At 45.8% G+C, this 18,164-nt stretch overlaps 2 protein-coding genes across 7 annotated transcripts in view; one reads left to right on the forward strand and one right to left on the reverse strand.

Annotated features, from left to right (window-relative positions):
• Positions 1-18,164, forward strand: part of cables1 (Cdk5 and Abl enzyme substrate 1) — a 234,206-nt gene that overhangs the window by 161,267 nt on the left and 54,775 nt on the right. The gene's annotated exons all lie outside the window — the stretch shown is intronic.
• Positions 1-18,164, reverse strand: part of LOC129714873 (transmembrane protein 241) — a 116,819-nt gene that overhangs the window by 32,362 nt on the left and 66,293 nt on the right. For 4 of the 5 annotated variants that reach the window (XM_055664716.1, XM_055664715.1, XM_055664718.1 and 1 more), the window contains one exon: positions 12,144-12,237. The exons of the other annotated variant lie outside the window; for it this stretch is intronic. In XM_055664716.1, coding sequence (XP_055520691.1) covers positions 12,144-12,237 — 94 coding nt within the window. The remainder of the gene's footprint in view (positions 1-12,143; positions 12,238-18,164) is intronic. 5 annotated transcript variants of the gene reach the window in all.

An 18,164-nucleotide genomic window follows, 5' to 3' on the forward strand; every position in this document is an offset into this window, starting at 1 on the left:
CGTATATGTTTCAATGAGATGCCCTCTCATCCTTCTAAACTCCAGAATGTACAAGCCCAGCTGCTCCATTCTCTCAGCATATGACAGTCCCGCCATCCCGGGAATTAACCTTGTAAACCTACGCTGCACTCCCTCAATAGCAAGAATGTCCTTCCTCAAATCAGGGGACCAAAACTGCACACAATACTCCAGGTGTGGTCTCACTAGGGCTCTGTACAACTGCAGAAGGACCTCTTTGCTCCTATATTTGAATCCTCTTGTTATAAAGCAACACAGTGGGTGTAGGGTGTAGGGTGTAGTGGGTGTAGGGTGGGTGTAGGGAACAAACTGCCAGAGGAGGTAATTGAGGCTGGGACTATTGCAACGTTTGAGAAATAATCACACCGGTACATGGATAGGACAGGTTTGGAGGGATATGGACCAAGCACAGGCAGGAATGACTAGTGTAGGTGGGACAGGTTGGTCGGCGGGCGAGTTGGGCTGAAGGGCCTGTTTCCACTCTGTAAGACTCTAAGTAGTTCTGGCGGCTAAGTTACTTTAGTAAACCTTTTTATGTAAGCCTTTTTATGTAAACCACCATCTGCAATACCTTATATCCACAAAGTGGTGATACATTTTCAAAGTAAACAGGGTTTCCATTTATGATCAGTTTGTTTCCCTATTTCAACCCTGTGTCTAGAGATAAAACAAGCAGCTTATGAATCCGCAGACAAGAAACCTTCTGAGGTCAGGTAATTGTGCCGAATGATACACAAAGGCATCATGTGGGGATGAAGAAATGATCTATAACAAAGTCATAAATATGCGATATTTAATGGCACGGACCTGCCATCTATAAATCACCGACAAGTGTTCAGTTACACTGGAGAAAACAAGCTCACAGTTGTAGCCAAGCCAAATAAAGTTACTAATGGCCATAAACAAAATGAGAAGCAGGGCTTTTAAACACAGAGAACACAAGTTTCCATTTATTGAGTTTTTGAAAGGAAAGAAAAACACAGCCAGCTGTTAAAACATAAAGAATCAGAAGCAGTTAATCTCAGGCCTGTAATGTCTGCTGAAATCTTCGTCCGCTATGCTGAATAAACATCCATGTTACATGAGGGTGTGTTATTTCTAGTCTTGCTGTAGTGAAGACTGCATGATCTTATTATTACTGCAAGTATAGGCAAGGCGCAGTGCCTGTGTGGCTTGGGTCCACGGTGTTCCTGTGAAGCGCTTCGGCTCATTTTACTATGCTGTACAGAGTGCTGCACAAATGAATCTGCCGCTGCAGAGGCCATTGCATCAGCTGCCAACACATACGAGATCCCAGCCTGAGAGTCCCAAAGCACAATTCTCTTTCCTCTGGAAGAGAAATCTCTTGTTTGTTTTGCTCGCACTCGATAGGGCGTCACGGTGGCACAGTGGGTAGAGTTGCTGCCTCACAGCACCAGGAACCCGGGTTCGATCCTGACCACGGGTGCTGTAGCCAATATTAGACAATAGACAATAGGTGCAGTAGGCCATTCGAGCCAGCGCCGCCATTCAATGTGATCATGGCTGATCATCCCCAATCAGTACCCCGTTCCTGCCTTCTCCCCATATCCCCGGACTCCGCTATCTTTAAGAGCCCTATCTAGCTCTCTCTTGAAAGCATCCAGAGAACCTGCCTCCACTGCCCTCTGAGGCAGAGAATTCCACAGACTCACAACTCTCTGTGTGAAAAAGTGTTTCCTCGTCTCCGTTCTAAATGGCTTACCCCTTATTCTTAAACTGTGGCCCCTGGTTCTGGACTTCCCCAACATCGGGAACATGTTTCCTGCCTCTAGCGTGTCCAAGCCCTTAACAATCTTATTGAATGCTGCTATAACACTACACTGTGAAATATTGCACAGTCTGACTTGACGTTTTTCCTATTGTCGTTATTATTTATCTGTTACTTTGGAGGTCCGCTCGGGCAGTGCACCTGAAATTTCGTTGTATGTATTTACAATGACAATAAAGTGTATTTATTATTATTATTATTTATGTACGGAGTTTGTATGTTCTCCCCGTGACCTGCGTGGGTTTTCTCCGGGAGCTCTGGTGTCCTCCCACATTCCAAAGGCACGCAGGCTTGTAGGCTAATTAGCTTGGCGTCATTGTAAATTGTCCATAGCGTGTGTAGGGTAGTGTTAGTGTGTGGGGATCGCTGGTCGGTGTGGACTCAGTGGGCTGAAGGGCCTGTTTCCTCGCTGTATCTCTAAACTAAACTAAAGGGCCTGTCCCACTGGATAGACTCGGCTTGTAATTGCTAGAATTTAGAAGATTGAGTGGGGATCTTATAGAAACTTACAAAATTCTTATGGGGTTGGACAGGCTAGATGCAGGAAGATTGTTCCCGATGTTGGGGGAGTCCAGAACAAGGGGTCACAGTTTAAGGATAAGGGGGAAATCTTTTAAGACCGAGATGAGAATTTTTTGTTTCACACAGAGAGTGGTGAATCTCTGGAATTCTACAGAAAGTAGTTGAGGCCACAGTTCATTGGCTATATTTAAGAGGGAGTTAGATGTGGCCCTTGTGGCTAAAGGGATCAGGGGGTATGGAGAGAAGGCAGGGTTGGGATACTGAGTTGGATGATCAGCTATGATCATATTGAATGGCGGTGCAGGCTCGAAGGGCTGAATGGCCTCTACTCCTGCACCTGTTTTCTATGTTTCTATGTCATTGACTGACATGTCAGGGTTGGCGAAAGATCCAGCTGCGACACTTGAGGACACACCGCGCGTCAATACGCCGTCACGCCGTGACTTTTACGGTGACCTGATACGTCAGTCAATGATGCCGGCAGTTGCCGAAAAAATCGCCAAGTGCGACAGGCCCTTAAAGGGCAGAGCTTCTGAATTTCACTACGGTGGAAAACAAACTGTTATTAAATCATCCTCTGCTTCCCTCATCATTGATGTCAGCATAATCACGTTGATTAATCTGAGTGATGTCAGTGAACCATAATCAGTATAATCCCACCCCCACTCTGCTGGGCACCAATTTCTCCCACTATCCCGCCCCACCTCACCCTCCCCTTCCACCCATATCTCTCCCTCTGGCTTTGCATTTCATTTCTCTTTCCCTTTTAAAATGTTATAGGAAATGATGTTCCCGATGTTGGGGGAGTCCAGAACCAGGGAATAAGGGGTAAGCCATTTAGAACGGAGACAAGGGAACAGCTTTTCTCACAGAGAGTTGTGAGTCTGTGGAATTCTCTGCCTCAGAGGGCGGTGGAGGCCGGTTCTCTGGATGCTTTCAAGAGAGAGTTAGATAGGGCCCTTAAAGATAGCGGAGTCAGGGGATATGGGGAGAAGGCAGGAACGGGGCACTGATTGTGGATGATCAGCCTTGATCACATTGAATGGCGGTGCTGGCTCGAAGGGCCAAATGGCCTACTCCTGCACCTATTGTCTGTTGTCTATTGAAACTGAGGGGTAACGTTTTCCACACAAATGGTGGTGGGTGTAGGGATCGAGCTGCTGGAGGAGGTGGTTGAGGCTGGGACTATCACAAAGTTTAAGAAACATTTGGACTGGTACAGGGATAGGACAGGTTTAGAGGGATATGGACCAAGCGCAGGCAGGTGGGACAAGTGTAGATGGGACATGTTGGTCGGCATGGGCATGTTGGGCTGAAGGGCCTGTTTCCACACTGTATAACTCTATAACTCTAGCTTTCAGTGCTATGCTTTCAGATATAAGTGTGTTAAGAAGTGGAAATAGTTCATTGAAATATGTAAAGGTTTCTGCACAGCACGGTGGCGCAGCAGTTGAGTTGCTGCCTTCCAGCGAACGCAGTGCAAGAGACCCCGGTTCCATCCCGACTACGGCTGCCGTCTGTACGGAGTTTGTACGTTCTCCCCGTGGGTTTTCTCCGAGATCTTCGTTTTCCTCCCACGCTCCAAAGAAGTGCGGGTTTGTAGGTTAATTGGCTTAGTAAATGTAAATAAAAAAATTGTCCCTAGTGGGTGTAGGATAGTGTTAGTGTGCGGGGATCGCTGGTCAGCGCGGACCCGGTGGGCCGAAAGGGCCTGTTTCTGCGCTGTATCTCTAAACTAAACTAAACTAAGTACAACAACTTGTCTTCACATGTTTGTGGTACAGGATGCACCAGAATGGCTATAACCCGGGCATGACACTGCCAATTATATACTTAAAAAGAAAGCCAGTCTTCTGACCTGCAAACTAAAAACCAATGACCTCACCCAGGATTTATGGCTTTCAAAAGACAAAGCTTCACTCGAGTTGCAGAATAACATGTTGTGCTCCACGCAGTAATGCTCCATTCATCCAACCATCGCCTCGGCTTATTTATCATCAGCAAACCATGAGCCGTTAATACAGCACTGATGAGATACATTGCATGCAGACTACGAGATGCTGCCTGTCCCGCTGAGTTACTCCAGCAGTTTGTGTCTACCACACGAGCCCTCGGATATCATTTTTAATCAATGGGAAGTTTCTGACTTCCACTTGTTTCTGTATGACTCATTAGCAAAAATATTGGCCATGGAACAACTTAGCAGGATGAAAACATACCAAAACAAAAGGGTTATAATCAAAATGACAATGTTGAAAGTTGCATGGTTTAGTGTACAAGAATCAAACGCAGCAATAGAGTCAACAGACGATAGACAATAGGTGCAGGAGTAGGCCATTCGGCCCTTCGAGCCAGCACGGCCATTCAATGTGATCATGGCTGATCATCCCCAATCAGTACCCCGTTCCTGCCTTCTCAAGTGAAGTCAAGTTTTTTATCACATACACATATGAGATGTGCAGTGAAATTAAAGTGACAAGGCCTGCGGATTGTCCCATATCCCCAGACTCCGCTATCTTTAAGAGCCCTAACCAGCTCTCTCTTGAAAGTATCCAGAGAACCGGCCTCCTCCGCCCTCCGAGGCAGAGAATTCCACAGACTCACCACTCTCCGTGAGAAAAAGTGTTTCCTCGTCTCCGTTCCAAATGGCTTACCCCTTATTCTTAAACTGGGGTAAGCCATTACCCCTTAGTCTTAAGAGTCAGAGCTATATAGCACGGAATCTGGGCCTTTGGTCCAACGCTGACCAAGATGTTCCATCCACACTCATCCCACTTGCCCACGTTTGGCCCATGTCCCTCTAAAACTTTCCGATCCATGCATCTGTCCAAATATGTCTAAAATGTCGACAACAGTTTGATTCAAGTACAAGTATGTATGGATACGTATAACATCATTCTAAATATAGAAATACCATCACCCAGAGTTTCTCCAGCATTTTTGTCTTTTCTTTTTAAAGCTTAAAAAATGAAGTGATACAAGAAATGCATGATATTATCTTTGGCTTATATTATTGTAATGTACACTTCTTCTAATAAATAAAATGAAAAAAAAAATGAAAACAAAAAGTTTGATTCAGATTTATCACCAGACTAATGTCTCATTAACTTTTGAGTCAGTAAACGAGTATGTTTCTAAAAAAAAGATTAAAATGTATTCAGACAGCATTGTTTCTGCAGTAGAGTTGTTGCTGAGAATGCAGTTATAGGAACATTAGGTTGGGGCTCTGGGGTTTAAGAGTCTTGTCCATTTCATACAGTCCTCTGGGAAATGTCGAAAATAAAATATTTATAATAAACCTTTCTCAGCCTAAATAGTATGTACTTCTGGACTCCCTCATGCTCCACCTCGTTGGGAATGCATTCCACACCAGCCCACAACATGCATGTTTATCTCCTTTCAATCATGTCATGGAAAGAAGACATTCCAAGGATTACTACAAAATATTACATTTGATGCCTCATATTTTCCATTGAAGATAAGGTTTTTCTAGCAAAGGTAATTAGGCCGTTAGCAGCACGGTGGCGCAGCGGTAAAGCTGCCTTACAATGCCAGAGATCCGGGTTCGCTACTGTCTCTGGATGCCGACTTTGCACGTTCTACCTGTGACCTGCATGGGTTTTCTCCGGGTGCTTCGGTTTCCTCCCGCACTCCAAAGACGCACAGGTTTGCAGGCTAATTGACTTGATAAAATTGTACATTTTCCTGCCCCCCCCCGCGACATCAATCTGAAGAAGGGTCTCGACCCGAAACGTCACCTATTCCTTCGCTCCATAGATGCTGCCTCACCCGCTGAGTCTCTCCAGCTTTTTTGTCTGCCTTCAAGTGCGGGAGAGGTAGATTTATAATTAAAAGCAAAATACTTTAAATGTTGGCGGCTATTGATAAAGCAGCACAGCACAGCACAGGATGGAGTCCTTCAAACCACAATGTTTGTGTGGAACATGATGCCAAGTTGAATTGATCTTATCTGCCTGCACATGATCCCTATCCCTCTATTCCATGCGTTTGCATGTGCCTATCTAAAAGCTTCCTAAACACCACTATCGTATCTGCCTCCCTTCACCAGCACTACTGGCTCTGCGTTGCAGGCCCCCACTACTGTCTGCATTAAATAAACCTACATTCAACTTTCCCTCCCTCACCTTATAGCCATGCCCTTCCAATGTTGGACACCAGTGTCTGCCTAAGGCAGAGGTCGGCAACCTACGGCCCCCGGGCCGAATGCGGCCTGTAACCCAAAATCATCCGGCCCACCGATCGCGGCCGAGCTCTGGCTGTACCGCATCCTGCGCAAAGCCGCCAGCACGGCCGCGCACCTTCTGGGAACACGTTTAAGAAAGAACTGCAGATGCTGGAAAAATCGAAGGTCGGTTCTCTGGATACTTTCACGAGCTAGCTAGATAGGGCTCTTAAAGATAGTGTGGAGTCAGGGGATATGGGGAGAAGGCAGGAACGGGGTACTGATTGTGGATGATCAGCCATGATCACATTGAATGGCGGTGCTGGCTCGAAGGGCCGAATGGCCTACTCCTACACCTATTGTCTATTGTTCTTTTCAGAATGCCAGGTTCTTGTTCAGAGTCATACAGCATGGAAACAGGCCCTTTGGCCCACACAAGCTCCACCTGCTGCATTTGGCCCACATCCTTCTAATCCTATCCTATCCATGTACCTGTCCAAATGTATTTTAACTAGTCTTGTGATAGTACCTGTTTCAACTATCTCCTTGTTCATTGTGATCATGGCTGATCATCCCCAATCAATAACCCGTGCCTGCCTTCTCCCCATATCCCTTGACTCCACTAGCCCCTAGAGCTCTATCTAACTCTCTTAAATTCATCCAGTGGTTTGGCTTCCACTGCCCTCTGTGGCAGGGAATTCCACAAATTCACAACTCTCTGGGTGAAAACATTTTTTCTCACCTCAGTCATAAATAGCCTCCCCTTTATTCTAGGACTGTGGTCCCTGGTTCTGGACTCCCCCAACATGGGGAACATTTTTCCTGCATCTTGCTTGTCCAGTCCTTTTATAATTTTATGTGTTTCTATAAGATCCCCCCCCCACCTCATCCTTCTAAACTCCAGGGAATACAAGCCTAGTCTTTTGTAGCCTCTGGTCCTGGACTCTCCCACAAGTGGAAACATTCTCTGCCTTAAAGCTCCTTGTTAGCTCCTGACAACGTTCCCCACACACGTCAGATGTGAATGAAAAGTAAGTAAATGCAAGGCTATTTCCAGTGGCAGCAGTTACTGATTGACTATTAGTAAAAAAAAAAATCTGAAACCTATTGTAAAATGCACAGATTGTAAAATAATAATCTACAGGAAGGCAACAAACGCCAGCCATGAGGATCAGTGGCAGGAAATGGCTTGCTGTAGTTCGTAGATAATGAAATCAGGAGTTCTCAACTTGACAGCCACACGAAAAATAACTTGGCCTCTGCCGCCAATACCCACAGGTTACAAAATAGGCTCCACGTTCTTTAATAATATGAAGGCAGAGTAATAAATGTGTTTCAACAAAATAAGTAGGAACTCGGATGCTGCTGCATTTCATTCTTAAACTAGCAAAGGTAATTAGGCCCTTAGCAGCACGGTGGCACAGCGGCAGACCTGCCATACCGCACCAGAGATCCGGGTTCCATCCTGTCTATGGGTGCCGACTCTGCGGGTTCTATCTGTGACCTGCGTGGGTTTTCTCCGGGTGATTCAAGATTCAAGAGAGTTTACTGTTATGTGTTCCTGATAGGACAATGAAATTCTTGCTTTGCTTCACCACAACAGAACATAGTGGGCATTGACTATAGAACAGATCAGTGTGTCCATATACCATTATATAAATATATATACACATGAATAAATAAACTGATAAAGTGCAAATAAATAGATAATGGGCTATAAATGTTCAGAGTTTTGTCCGAGCCGAGTTTAATAACCTGATGGCTGTGGGGAAGTAGTTATTCCTGAACCTGGTTGTTGCAGTCTTCAGGCTCCTGTACCTACCTGAAGGTAGCAGGGAGATGAGTGTGTGGCCAGGATGGTGTGGGTCCTTGATGATGCTGCCAGCCTTTTTGAGGCAGCGACTGCGATAGATCCCCTCGATGGAAGGGAGGTCAGAGCCGATGATGGACTGGGCAGTGTTTACTGCTTTTTGTAGTATTTTCCTCTCCAGGGCGCTCAAGTTGCCGAACCAAGCCACGATGCAACCGGTCAGCATGCTCTCTACTGTGCACCTGTAGAAGTTAGAGAGAGTCCTCCTTGACAAACCGACTCTCCGTAATTTTCTCAGGAAGTAGAGGCGCTGATGTGCTTTCTTAATAATTGCATCAGTGTTCTCGGACCAGGAAAGATCTTCAGAGATGTGCACGCCCAGGAATTTGAAGCTCTTGACCCTTTCAACCATCGACCCGTTGCTCTGGTTTCCTCCCACACTCCAAAGATGTACAGGTTTGTAGGCTAATTGACCCGATAAAATTGTAAATTGTGCCCAGTATGTGGTTAGTGCTAGGGTACGGGTGATTGAAGGTCGGCACGGACTCGGTGGGCCGAAGGGCCTGTTTCCGCACTGTATCTTGGCTCAAGAGTCTTTGGCGAGGAGGCTGAGGTAAGGATGATTCAAAATATGTGGGGTTTTTTTGTCCACTGAAGAAATGGCAGGCAAGTTGGTGCAGTGTGTTTCCTGCAGGATGTGGGAAGTCAAGGTGCTGGTGCTTCTGACAACTACACCTGCAGAAATTGTGTCCAGGTGCAGCTCCTGAATGGACCTGTTGGGGAACTGGAGAAGCTTGTATTCACTGGAGTTTAGAAGGATGAGGGGTCATCTTATAGAAACATATAAAATTATAAAAGGACTGGACAAGCTAGAAGCAGGAAAAATGTTCCCAATGTTAGGCGAGTCCAGAACCAGGGGCCACAGTCTTAGAATAAAGGGGAGGCCATTTAAGACTGAGGTGAAAAAAAACGTTTTCACCCAGAGAGTTGTGAATTTGTGGAATTCCCTGCCACAGAGGGCAGTGGAGGCCAAATCACTGGATGGATTTAAGAGAGAGTTAGATAGAGCTCTAGGGGCTAGTGGAGTCAGGGGATATGGGGAGAAGGCAGGCACGGGTTAATGATTGGGGATGATCAGCCATGATCGCGATGAATGGCGGTGCTGGCTCGAAGGGCCGAATGGCCTCCTCCTGCGCCTATTGTCCATGTATCTCTAAACTGAACTATTGATGAAAAGTTGATGTAAAAATAGCTCGGAGTAACTGCCTTGTCAAACATTAGTTCATTCAACATTGTTTGCACCATTTACAGCCCATGTGTAGTTTGCTCCATGTAGATATAAATGGGGCACTCGGCGGGAAGGACTCGCTATGAGTCGTGGCCGTATCCCATGGGCATGCCCGGTCGCCTGCCGCAGGACCGGGACCCCGCCCGGAGGGGGAAGCCCACCGAGCCGGGGCCCCCCTCCTCGTCCCCTGATGACCGATGACGGGAGAGGAAGTTGGAGGGAGTTGGCGACGGACGGTGGACTAATGGCCCGGTACCAAGAACTGGGGCGGTCTTATCTTCCGCGCCGGCTGCGGGACTCGCTCCCCGGGCAACAAGGGCTGAAGGAGAGGGACCACTGTTTGCGGGATGACGAGAATGCAGGAGACAACTGCAATGGGCCACTGCGGGCAGCTGCAACCGGGAGTGTACAAGTGCGCCAAAATGACACCTCTTGCATATGGAACTCTGCTCTGAACATTTGCGCTCATGTACAGCGATAGTCTTGCTGAACTGAATGCAAAAATCTCACTGTACCTGGGTACACATGATAATAAAGAAGCCATTGAAACATTTTTGACGCAAATGAATTTCTTTGGCAAAAGCACACCTCCAACTGCATTAGGCTGGAAATCCCAGGGAACTGGCCAAATGAATAGATGTGAATCAAAGTCACTGCGAATGGAATCTGGGGAGGCCTTGCAAAGTGATGAGGCTGCCGCATCAGTAAGGGCCTGTCCCACTTTCACAACCTAATTCACGACCTCCGCAGAGTTTGCCCATGACTCATACTCGCAGCATGGCCGTCATGAGGTCGTAGGTAGGCCGTGGCATCAAGTAGGTCGGGGCGTTTTCTAGTCTGATGAAAAATGTCCACGAGTAAAAAAGGTCGTGAATTAGGTTGTGAAAGTGGGACAGGCCGTTTACTTTTCAATACTTTAGGGGCCATCTGTGGCTTGTTGGCCTTTTGCTAGATTCTGCATATATTCCCCCCCCCAAATGACAATCTTAACTGAGATTTATATAGTAGCTTTAACATAAAATGTCATTTTGCAGACTCCCATGAGAGAACAGAGCAGGCCCTTCATCCCAGCATCAACTATCTCCTCCAGCAGCTCGTTCCATACACCCACCACCCTCTGTGTAAAAATGTCACCCCGCAGGTTACTATTAAAGCTTTCACCTTAAACCTCTGCCCTCTTGTCCTCAATTCCCCAACTCTGAGCAAAAGACTCTCGTGCGTTTACCTGACATATTCCTCTCGTGATTTTATACACCTCTATAAGACCATCTCTTATCCTCATGCGTTCCAAGGAATAAAGTCCCAGCCTGCTCAACCTCTCCCTATAGCTCAGGCGCTTGAGACCTGGCAACATGACTGAATAAGTTCATTGGCCAAGTATGTACACATACAAGGAATTTGCCTTGGTGCTCCACTCGCAAGTAGCAACATACAGTAAACAATTAAGAATGAAGCATAAAACATTAAAACATCAAGAATAAAACATTATGGTTTAAACATGTGAATGAAATAAACTACCAGAGCAAAGAGGGCTCGTAAATATTCTCTGCACCCTTTCCAGCTCGACAATTCTACCTCTTTGGTGACCTTCGGACTATCCTTGATCGGACTTTGCTGGCTTTACCTTGCACTAAACGTTATTCCCTTATCATGTATCTGTACACTGTGAATGGATCGATTGTAATCATGTGTTGTCTTTCCGCTGACTGGATAGCATGCAACAAAAGCGTTTCACTGTACCTCGGTACACGTGCCAATAAACTAAAGCCCCTGTCCCATTTACGTGTCATTCGCACGCTAATTACGCAACCTCCCGCAAGAGTCGTGTGCGTCTTCATGCTCCCAAACAGCCGTCTGGATCGTGACGTCATTTGAAGATGTACACAAAATGCAGGAGTAACTTAGCGGGACCGGTAGCATCTCTGGGGAGAACCAATGGGTGATGTTTCGGGTCGAGACTCGTCTTCAGTCTGAAAGAAGGGTCTTAACCCGCAAACGTCATCCGTTGCTTCTCTCCAGAGATGCTGCCGGTCCCGCTGAGTTACTCCTGCATTTTGTGTCCATCTTCAATTTTCTTGGGCCCCGCCCTGGGAGTAGAATTGGGGGCGGATCCGGACTGCAACGGCCGTGATCCCCAGGCCGAGCTCGCCGATCGTTTGCCTGTTTCTGCTGCTGTTGGAGGTGAGACGTTGCGTCGCGCCAGGGTCTTGGGCCTGTCCCACTTTGGCCGTCAGTTACGCGACAGGCCGTTGGCGTGCGAAGATTTTGTTCAGTACAAAATCCCGGAGCCCCGCGCGATACCGCTGACATCTCCATACCCCTTTGCGCTTCTCAGTGGGACCGGCCCCGCGCAGCCACACGATGCCCGTGTGCCTCAACGCAACCACGAGGTCATGTAATTTGCATGCAAGGACACATAAGTGGGACAGGGCCTTAAACCAACAAGCATCTTTCCTATAACAAAATAACGCTCTTTTGTTATAGCTACAGTATATTGTGCTAAACAGCAACCAAAAGTGTTTCACATCCATACCTTTGTCACCAGTGTCCATGCCCCATAACGCACTGTCGACACACACGTCTTCAACTTTACAGAAACCAAATGTAGGATTATCCCCAAAATTCCACTGCAGAAAGGGGAAAAAAACAACTTACTGCCACAGAAATCTTTTAACTTGCCATGAAATATAGGTTATGGGGGCGGTACAATGGCGCAGCGGTAATATTGCTGCCGCACAGCGCCAGAGACCCGGGTTCGATCCTGACTATGGGTGCTGTCTGTACAAAGGTTGTACGTTCTCCCCGTGACCTGCGTGGGCTTTCTCCAGTTTCTTCGGTTTCCTCCCACACTGCTAAGAATAAGGAGTAAGCCGTTTAGAACGGAGACGAGGAAACACTCTTTCTCACAGAGAGTGGTGAGTGTGGAGGCCGGTTCTCTGGATGCTTTCAAGAGAGAGCTAGATAGGGCTCTTAAAAATAGCGGAGTCAGGGGATATGGGGGAGAAGGCAGGAACGGGGTACTGATTGGGGATGATCAGCCATGATCACATTGAATGGCGGTGCTGGCTCGAAGGGCCAAATGACCTACTCCTGCACCTATTGTCTATTGTCTACTCCAAAGACGTACAGGTTTGTAGGTTTATCGGCTTGGTATAATTGTAAATTGTCCCTCGTGTGTGCTGGGTAGTGGTAATGTGCGGGGATCACCGGTCGGTGTGGAACCAAAGGGCCTCATTCCATGCTGTCTCTCTAACCTAAACTAAATATAGATTGTGTCACAATATCGGTTTGTTATTATAGAAAGAAATGATTGAATAAGTAACACAGCACGTTAAACCTTAGCTAAGATCAGCCATGAGCTCAGTCACATGTTGAATTCCAACACGCGGTCAAGTGTTGTGAATATATTTTGTGGCCAAACATGAACACTAAACATTAAACCTTAGGTCATGAAAAATATCGACTTGGCTCACTGAGGTTCTGTGCATGTAGCTGTAATTGTGAAAACAGAGAATCTGGTTGTTGGCTTCATTGGCTAGTTGTACACTGATTCCACATTCCTCACTACATCTGAAATACATGGACATTACATCCTCCCACTCGGACCATACAATATTTCTACTGGGGCGGTCACGGTGGCGCAGCGGTAGAGTTGCTGCCTTACGGCGAATGCAGCACCGGAGACTCCGCGTTCGATCCCGATTCGACTACGGCTGCTGTCCGTACGGAGCTTGTATGTTCTCCCCGTGACCTGCGTGGGTTTTCTCCGAGATCTTTGTTTCCTACCACACTCCAAAGACGTGCCTGTTTGTCGGTTAATTGGCTTGGTAAATGTAAAATTTGTCCCTAGTGGGTGTAGGATAGGCTTAATGTGCGGGGATCGCTGGTCGGCGCGGACCTGGTGGGTCTAAACTTAGGTACGTTACAATACTTACCTTCAGCGGCGGGGGGGGGGGGGGGGGGGGGTTAAAAAAAATTCTGGTCCTGGATTATATTTTGGGAGTGTAAAATTTTGCTGCGAATTTTGGCGCATTCTGTGTGTAAATTTTTTTTTTAATCGCTTTGGCCTATCAGCTTCTGAAAACCCATGACAACGGGGAGATTTATGTAAAATTAGTAGTTTATTTATATGTGAAAAGTGTTTCTTGTGTGAATGTTATTTGGACAAAACGGTGATTTTTTTTTAGGCAGTGTATTTAAAAATCACCGCACCCTCAACGTTCTTTTCTTAAGAAAATTGATAGCTGATTTAGATCCATTAATACAGGTATTGAATCAATTTCCTTTTGGCCTATAAAGCTACAATTAGGTAACTAATATTGTGAATGTATATTTGCTTCAATTTAAAAAAGTTAATCTTTTCTTAAGTAAGATGTTTGGTCCAATCATATTTGTAATTAGCACAATTAGGCTTCTAATTATATGCTTAATAAAGTCATCTAAGAACATTTCTTTCACTGAACATTTCTTTCAGTTCTCTTAAATTTTAAGAAAGTTATGGGCTTTTAAATGTTCTCGATCACAGCTTTTGTGTTAAGTCAATGAAAAAGCAATAGGGAACAAGATGCCAATTTCCAAGTATGAAAATTGCCATAACTTTTTTAATACTGAAGATATGAAAGTGAACTAGGTGTCAAATTAGACTTCTTTTTATGGTTTATCTGATGGGATAAATTAAAGACTTGATTTTTAAAATCTCAAAATGTTGTAACATTGCTACTAAACTAAACTGCTGGACCTTTTGCAGAGCCTAGAATGTGTCTCCCCCAAACCATTTCAGACTCCAGTTTGCCCACCAGAGTAGTGTTTTCAGTTGATAAAAATAGTAATGGAAGAATCTATATTTATAGAATATGGTTACGCAAAAATAATGTATAACAATTTTGATTGGTCATTAAGGAAAACGTTTTACGAGGATGTTGCCAGGACTAGAGGGTGTGAGCTATAGGGAGAGGTTGAGCAGGCTGGGTCTCTATTCCATGGAGCACAGGAGATAAAGAGGTAATCTTATAGCGGTGTACTAAATCATGAGAGGAATAGATCGGGTAGATGCACAGAGTAGGTGAATCGAGGACCAGAGGACATAGGTTTAAAGTGAAGGAGAAAAGATTTAATAGGAATCTGAGGGGTAACTTTTTCACACAAAGGGTGGTGTGTGTATGGAACAAGCTGCCAGAGGAGGTAGTTGAGGCTGGGACTATCCCAACGTTTAAGAAGCAGTTAGACATGTACATGGATAGGACAGGTTTGGAGGGATATGGACCAAACGCAGGCAGGTGGGACTAGTGTAGCTGGGACATGTGGGCAAGTTGGGTCGAAGGGCCTGTTTCTACACTGTTTCACTCTATGACTCATTGAAAGGGATTAATTTATATTGGAGTACAAACCACTATGGAATAAGAATGTTAAATTCATTGGGTCCTGATATGCAGAGTTAATAATAAATAGATTTAACAACAGTTGTAAATCTTTCAATAAAATCGCCTCAATGGTAAGTTAAGTTAGATAGATATAAAAAATACTGACAATGATCTATCTTTCACTAACAGAACACAATGACTGGCAAAAAAATGCCTATTTTGAACATAGAACACCATAGGAACAGACCCTTCAGCCCACCATCCTTGTGCCGTCCATGATGCAAGGCCCATTTTACTCTATTCCTTGCATTTCCGCATGCCTGTCTAAAAACCTCTTAAGTCACTATCGTATCCAAAGATCCTTTTGCAAGCAAGATGGATCACTCCTGCTAAATGCAAGGGGCTGACGTGTAGTACGCAACGGAGCGGAACGTGGGCCTTTTTTTCATCCATTTCAGTAACCCGACCCGACCCAACGTTGCGGGGGAACAGTTTGTGTTAATAAATTATTATTCTGAAAATGAGGAGAAAATTTTTACCAAATAACTTTTTTTTTTACGAGTTGGTTTCCATAGCCGGCTTCCGTCTCCGCACTAGTATCTTTGCTCCGCTACGGGATCTTTGGTTACGGACATGGGGCCGAAAATTACCCATGAATCTGCCCATGACTGTACTAAGTCTTTTTCGTCGAGTGGACTGTCTTGCTCGCTGTAGGATCTTTGATCGTATATGCCTCCACCACCACCCCTGGCAGTGCGTTCCAGGCCTCCACCACTCTATGTGTTAAATAAACTTGCCCTACACTTAAACTTTTCCCGTCGCCTCTAGTGTTGGACAATTTCACCCTGGGAAAAGGTTCTGACTATCTACCTTGTCTATGTCTCTCATAATTTTATGTACTTCTATCAACCTCCGATGTTCCAGGGAAAACAATCCAAGCTTATCCGACCTCTCCCTATAGCTGAAACCCTCTAATCCAGGCAGCGTTCTGGTAAACACAAAATGCTGGAGTAACTCAGCGGGCGAGGCAGCATTTCCAGAGAGAAGGAATGGGCGACGTTTCGGGTCGAGACCCTTCTGCACACTGATGTCGAGTGGGGGCGGGACAGAGATAGAATGTAGGCGGAGACGATAGGACTGGTGAGAGAACTGGGAAGGGGGAGGGGATGGAGAGAGAGGGAAAGCAAGGGCTATCTGAAGTTAGAGAAGTCAATGTTCATACCGCTGCGGTGTAAACTACACCTCTGCACTCTTTGGAAGAAAATGATCAATCCTACACTCAGACGTGATTGATGTTTGGAATATAAAATATATTCCTGGTCGGTGCGGATTTAGTGGGCCGAAGGGCCTGTTTCCATGCTGTATCTCTAAACTAAGAATGATCTGTGTTGAAGCTCCAGCAAATAGGCATTTCTTTATTTTTGATGACTTTAAACACCTTATTGACGGATTTTCTTTTGATCATCTGTCCTAACCCTTCTAATGCTGCTTAGCATTACTGTCTGTCTTAAAAATATCATTCATTATTAAAATTACTCCATAAATAATAGCTTTTGCTCAGTGCTGGAAGGTTATTAAGAAGTACCGTATTTCCCAGCAATGAAGACGCACCCCCAAGAGGCGGAGGAGAGAGAGGAGGGGGAGAGAGGTGTGGAGGAGGGGGGAGATGGGGTACCACCATGAGGTACCACCTCCAGTTTAAATTCCATTTGGAATATTTTGGAGGACCAAGAAACCAAGAGAGAGAGAGAGAGAGAGAGAGATTCCCATCAGCCGCCAGCAATGAGAAATACATTTTCGTGCCCTATTTTTGGGTAAAAAACAGCGCCTTCATTGCCTGGAAATACGGCCCAGCAATTGTCTAGCAAGTGTGTAGGTTTGTTTTCCTTTGGGGAAATGTCTGGTTCATCATCATCAATAATTGTCTAGACAGAGGCACATAGATATAGAGACCAACAATGTGGAGAGCTGCTGATGATGTAGACCAGCACTGAATAATGCCTTGGATCAAACAGCCATTTCAAGGGATATAGAAACATAGAAACATAGAAACATAGAAATTAGGTGCAGGAGTAGGCCATTCGGCCCTTCGAGCCTGCACCGCCATTCAATAGATCATGGCTGATCATCCAACTCAGTATCCCGTACCTGCCTTCTCTCCATACCCCCTGATCCCCTTAGCCACAAGGGCCACATCTAACTCCCTCTTAAATATAGCCAATGAACTGGCCTCAACTACCCTCTGTGGCAGAGAGTTCCAGAGAGAGTTCCAGATATGGGGCGAAGGCAGGAACAGGGTACTGATTGGGGATGATCAGCCATGATCACAGTGAATGGCGGTGCTGGCTCGAAGGGCCGAATGGGCACCTATTGTCTATTAGGTTCAAAGAAAATGTAGAAGAGATCATTGTTATCTAGGAGAAGCTGACAACGAAATATACAGAGATAAAATGTAATGAGGGGGACAGTAGGAGAACTGGTAGGAGAACTAGGAAGGGGCAAGGGATGGAGAGAGAGAGAAACCAAGGGTTACTTGAGGTTAGAGAAGTCAATATTCATCCGGCTGGGGTGTAAGCTGCAGTCTGAAACAGTAAACTAGTCTGAGCCAACCACGATGAGGCCAAATTAAAGTGTATATCTGCCTGCACTTGTGTTTGTCTAAATGCCTCTTATACTTTGCTATTGTATTTGCCTCCACCATTTCCCCTGGAGGTGTGTTCCAGGCACCTACTGTCAGTGCAAAAAAAATATTGCCTTGCAAATCTTTAAATTGCCACCCTCTCACCATAAAGCTGTGCCCACACATAATTGACACTTCCTCTCTGGGAAAAAGGCTATCAAGCCTGAGGAATGGTGTTAAATGATTCATGTGTAGAAACATCTTTGACCGTTCTGTCCTGGGCCTCTTCCATTGCCAGAGTGAGGCCCAGCGCAAATTGGAGAAGCAGCCCCTCATATTTTGCTTGGGCAGCTTACACCCCAGCGGTATGAACATTGACCTCTCTAACTTCAGATAGCCCTTGCTTTCTCCCTCCTTCCCCACCCCCTTCTCAGCTCTACCACAGTCCTACTATCTCCTCCTACTTCCTTTCTTTTACCCACCCCCCCTCCCCACCGACATCAGTCTGAAGAAGGGTCTCAACCCGAAACGTTGCCTATTTCCTTATCTCCATAGATGCTGCCTCACTGGCTGA

The sequence above is a fragment of the Leucoraja erinacea genome, chromosome 43 (assembly GCF_028641065.1).
Source record: "Leucoraja erinacea ecotype New England chromosome 43, Leri_hhj_1, whole genome shotgun sequence".
NCBI lineage: Eukaryota > Metazoa > Chordata > Chondrichthyes > Rajiformes > Rajidae > Leucoraja > Leucoraja erinaceus.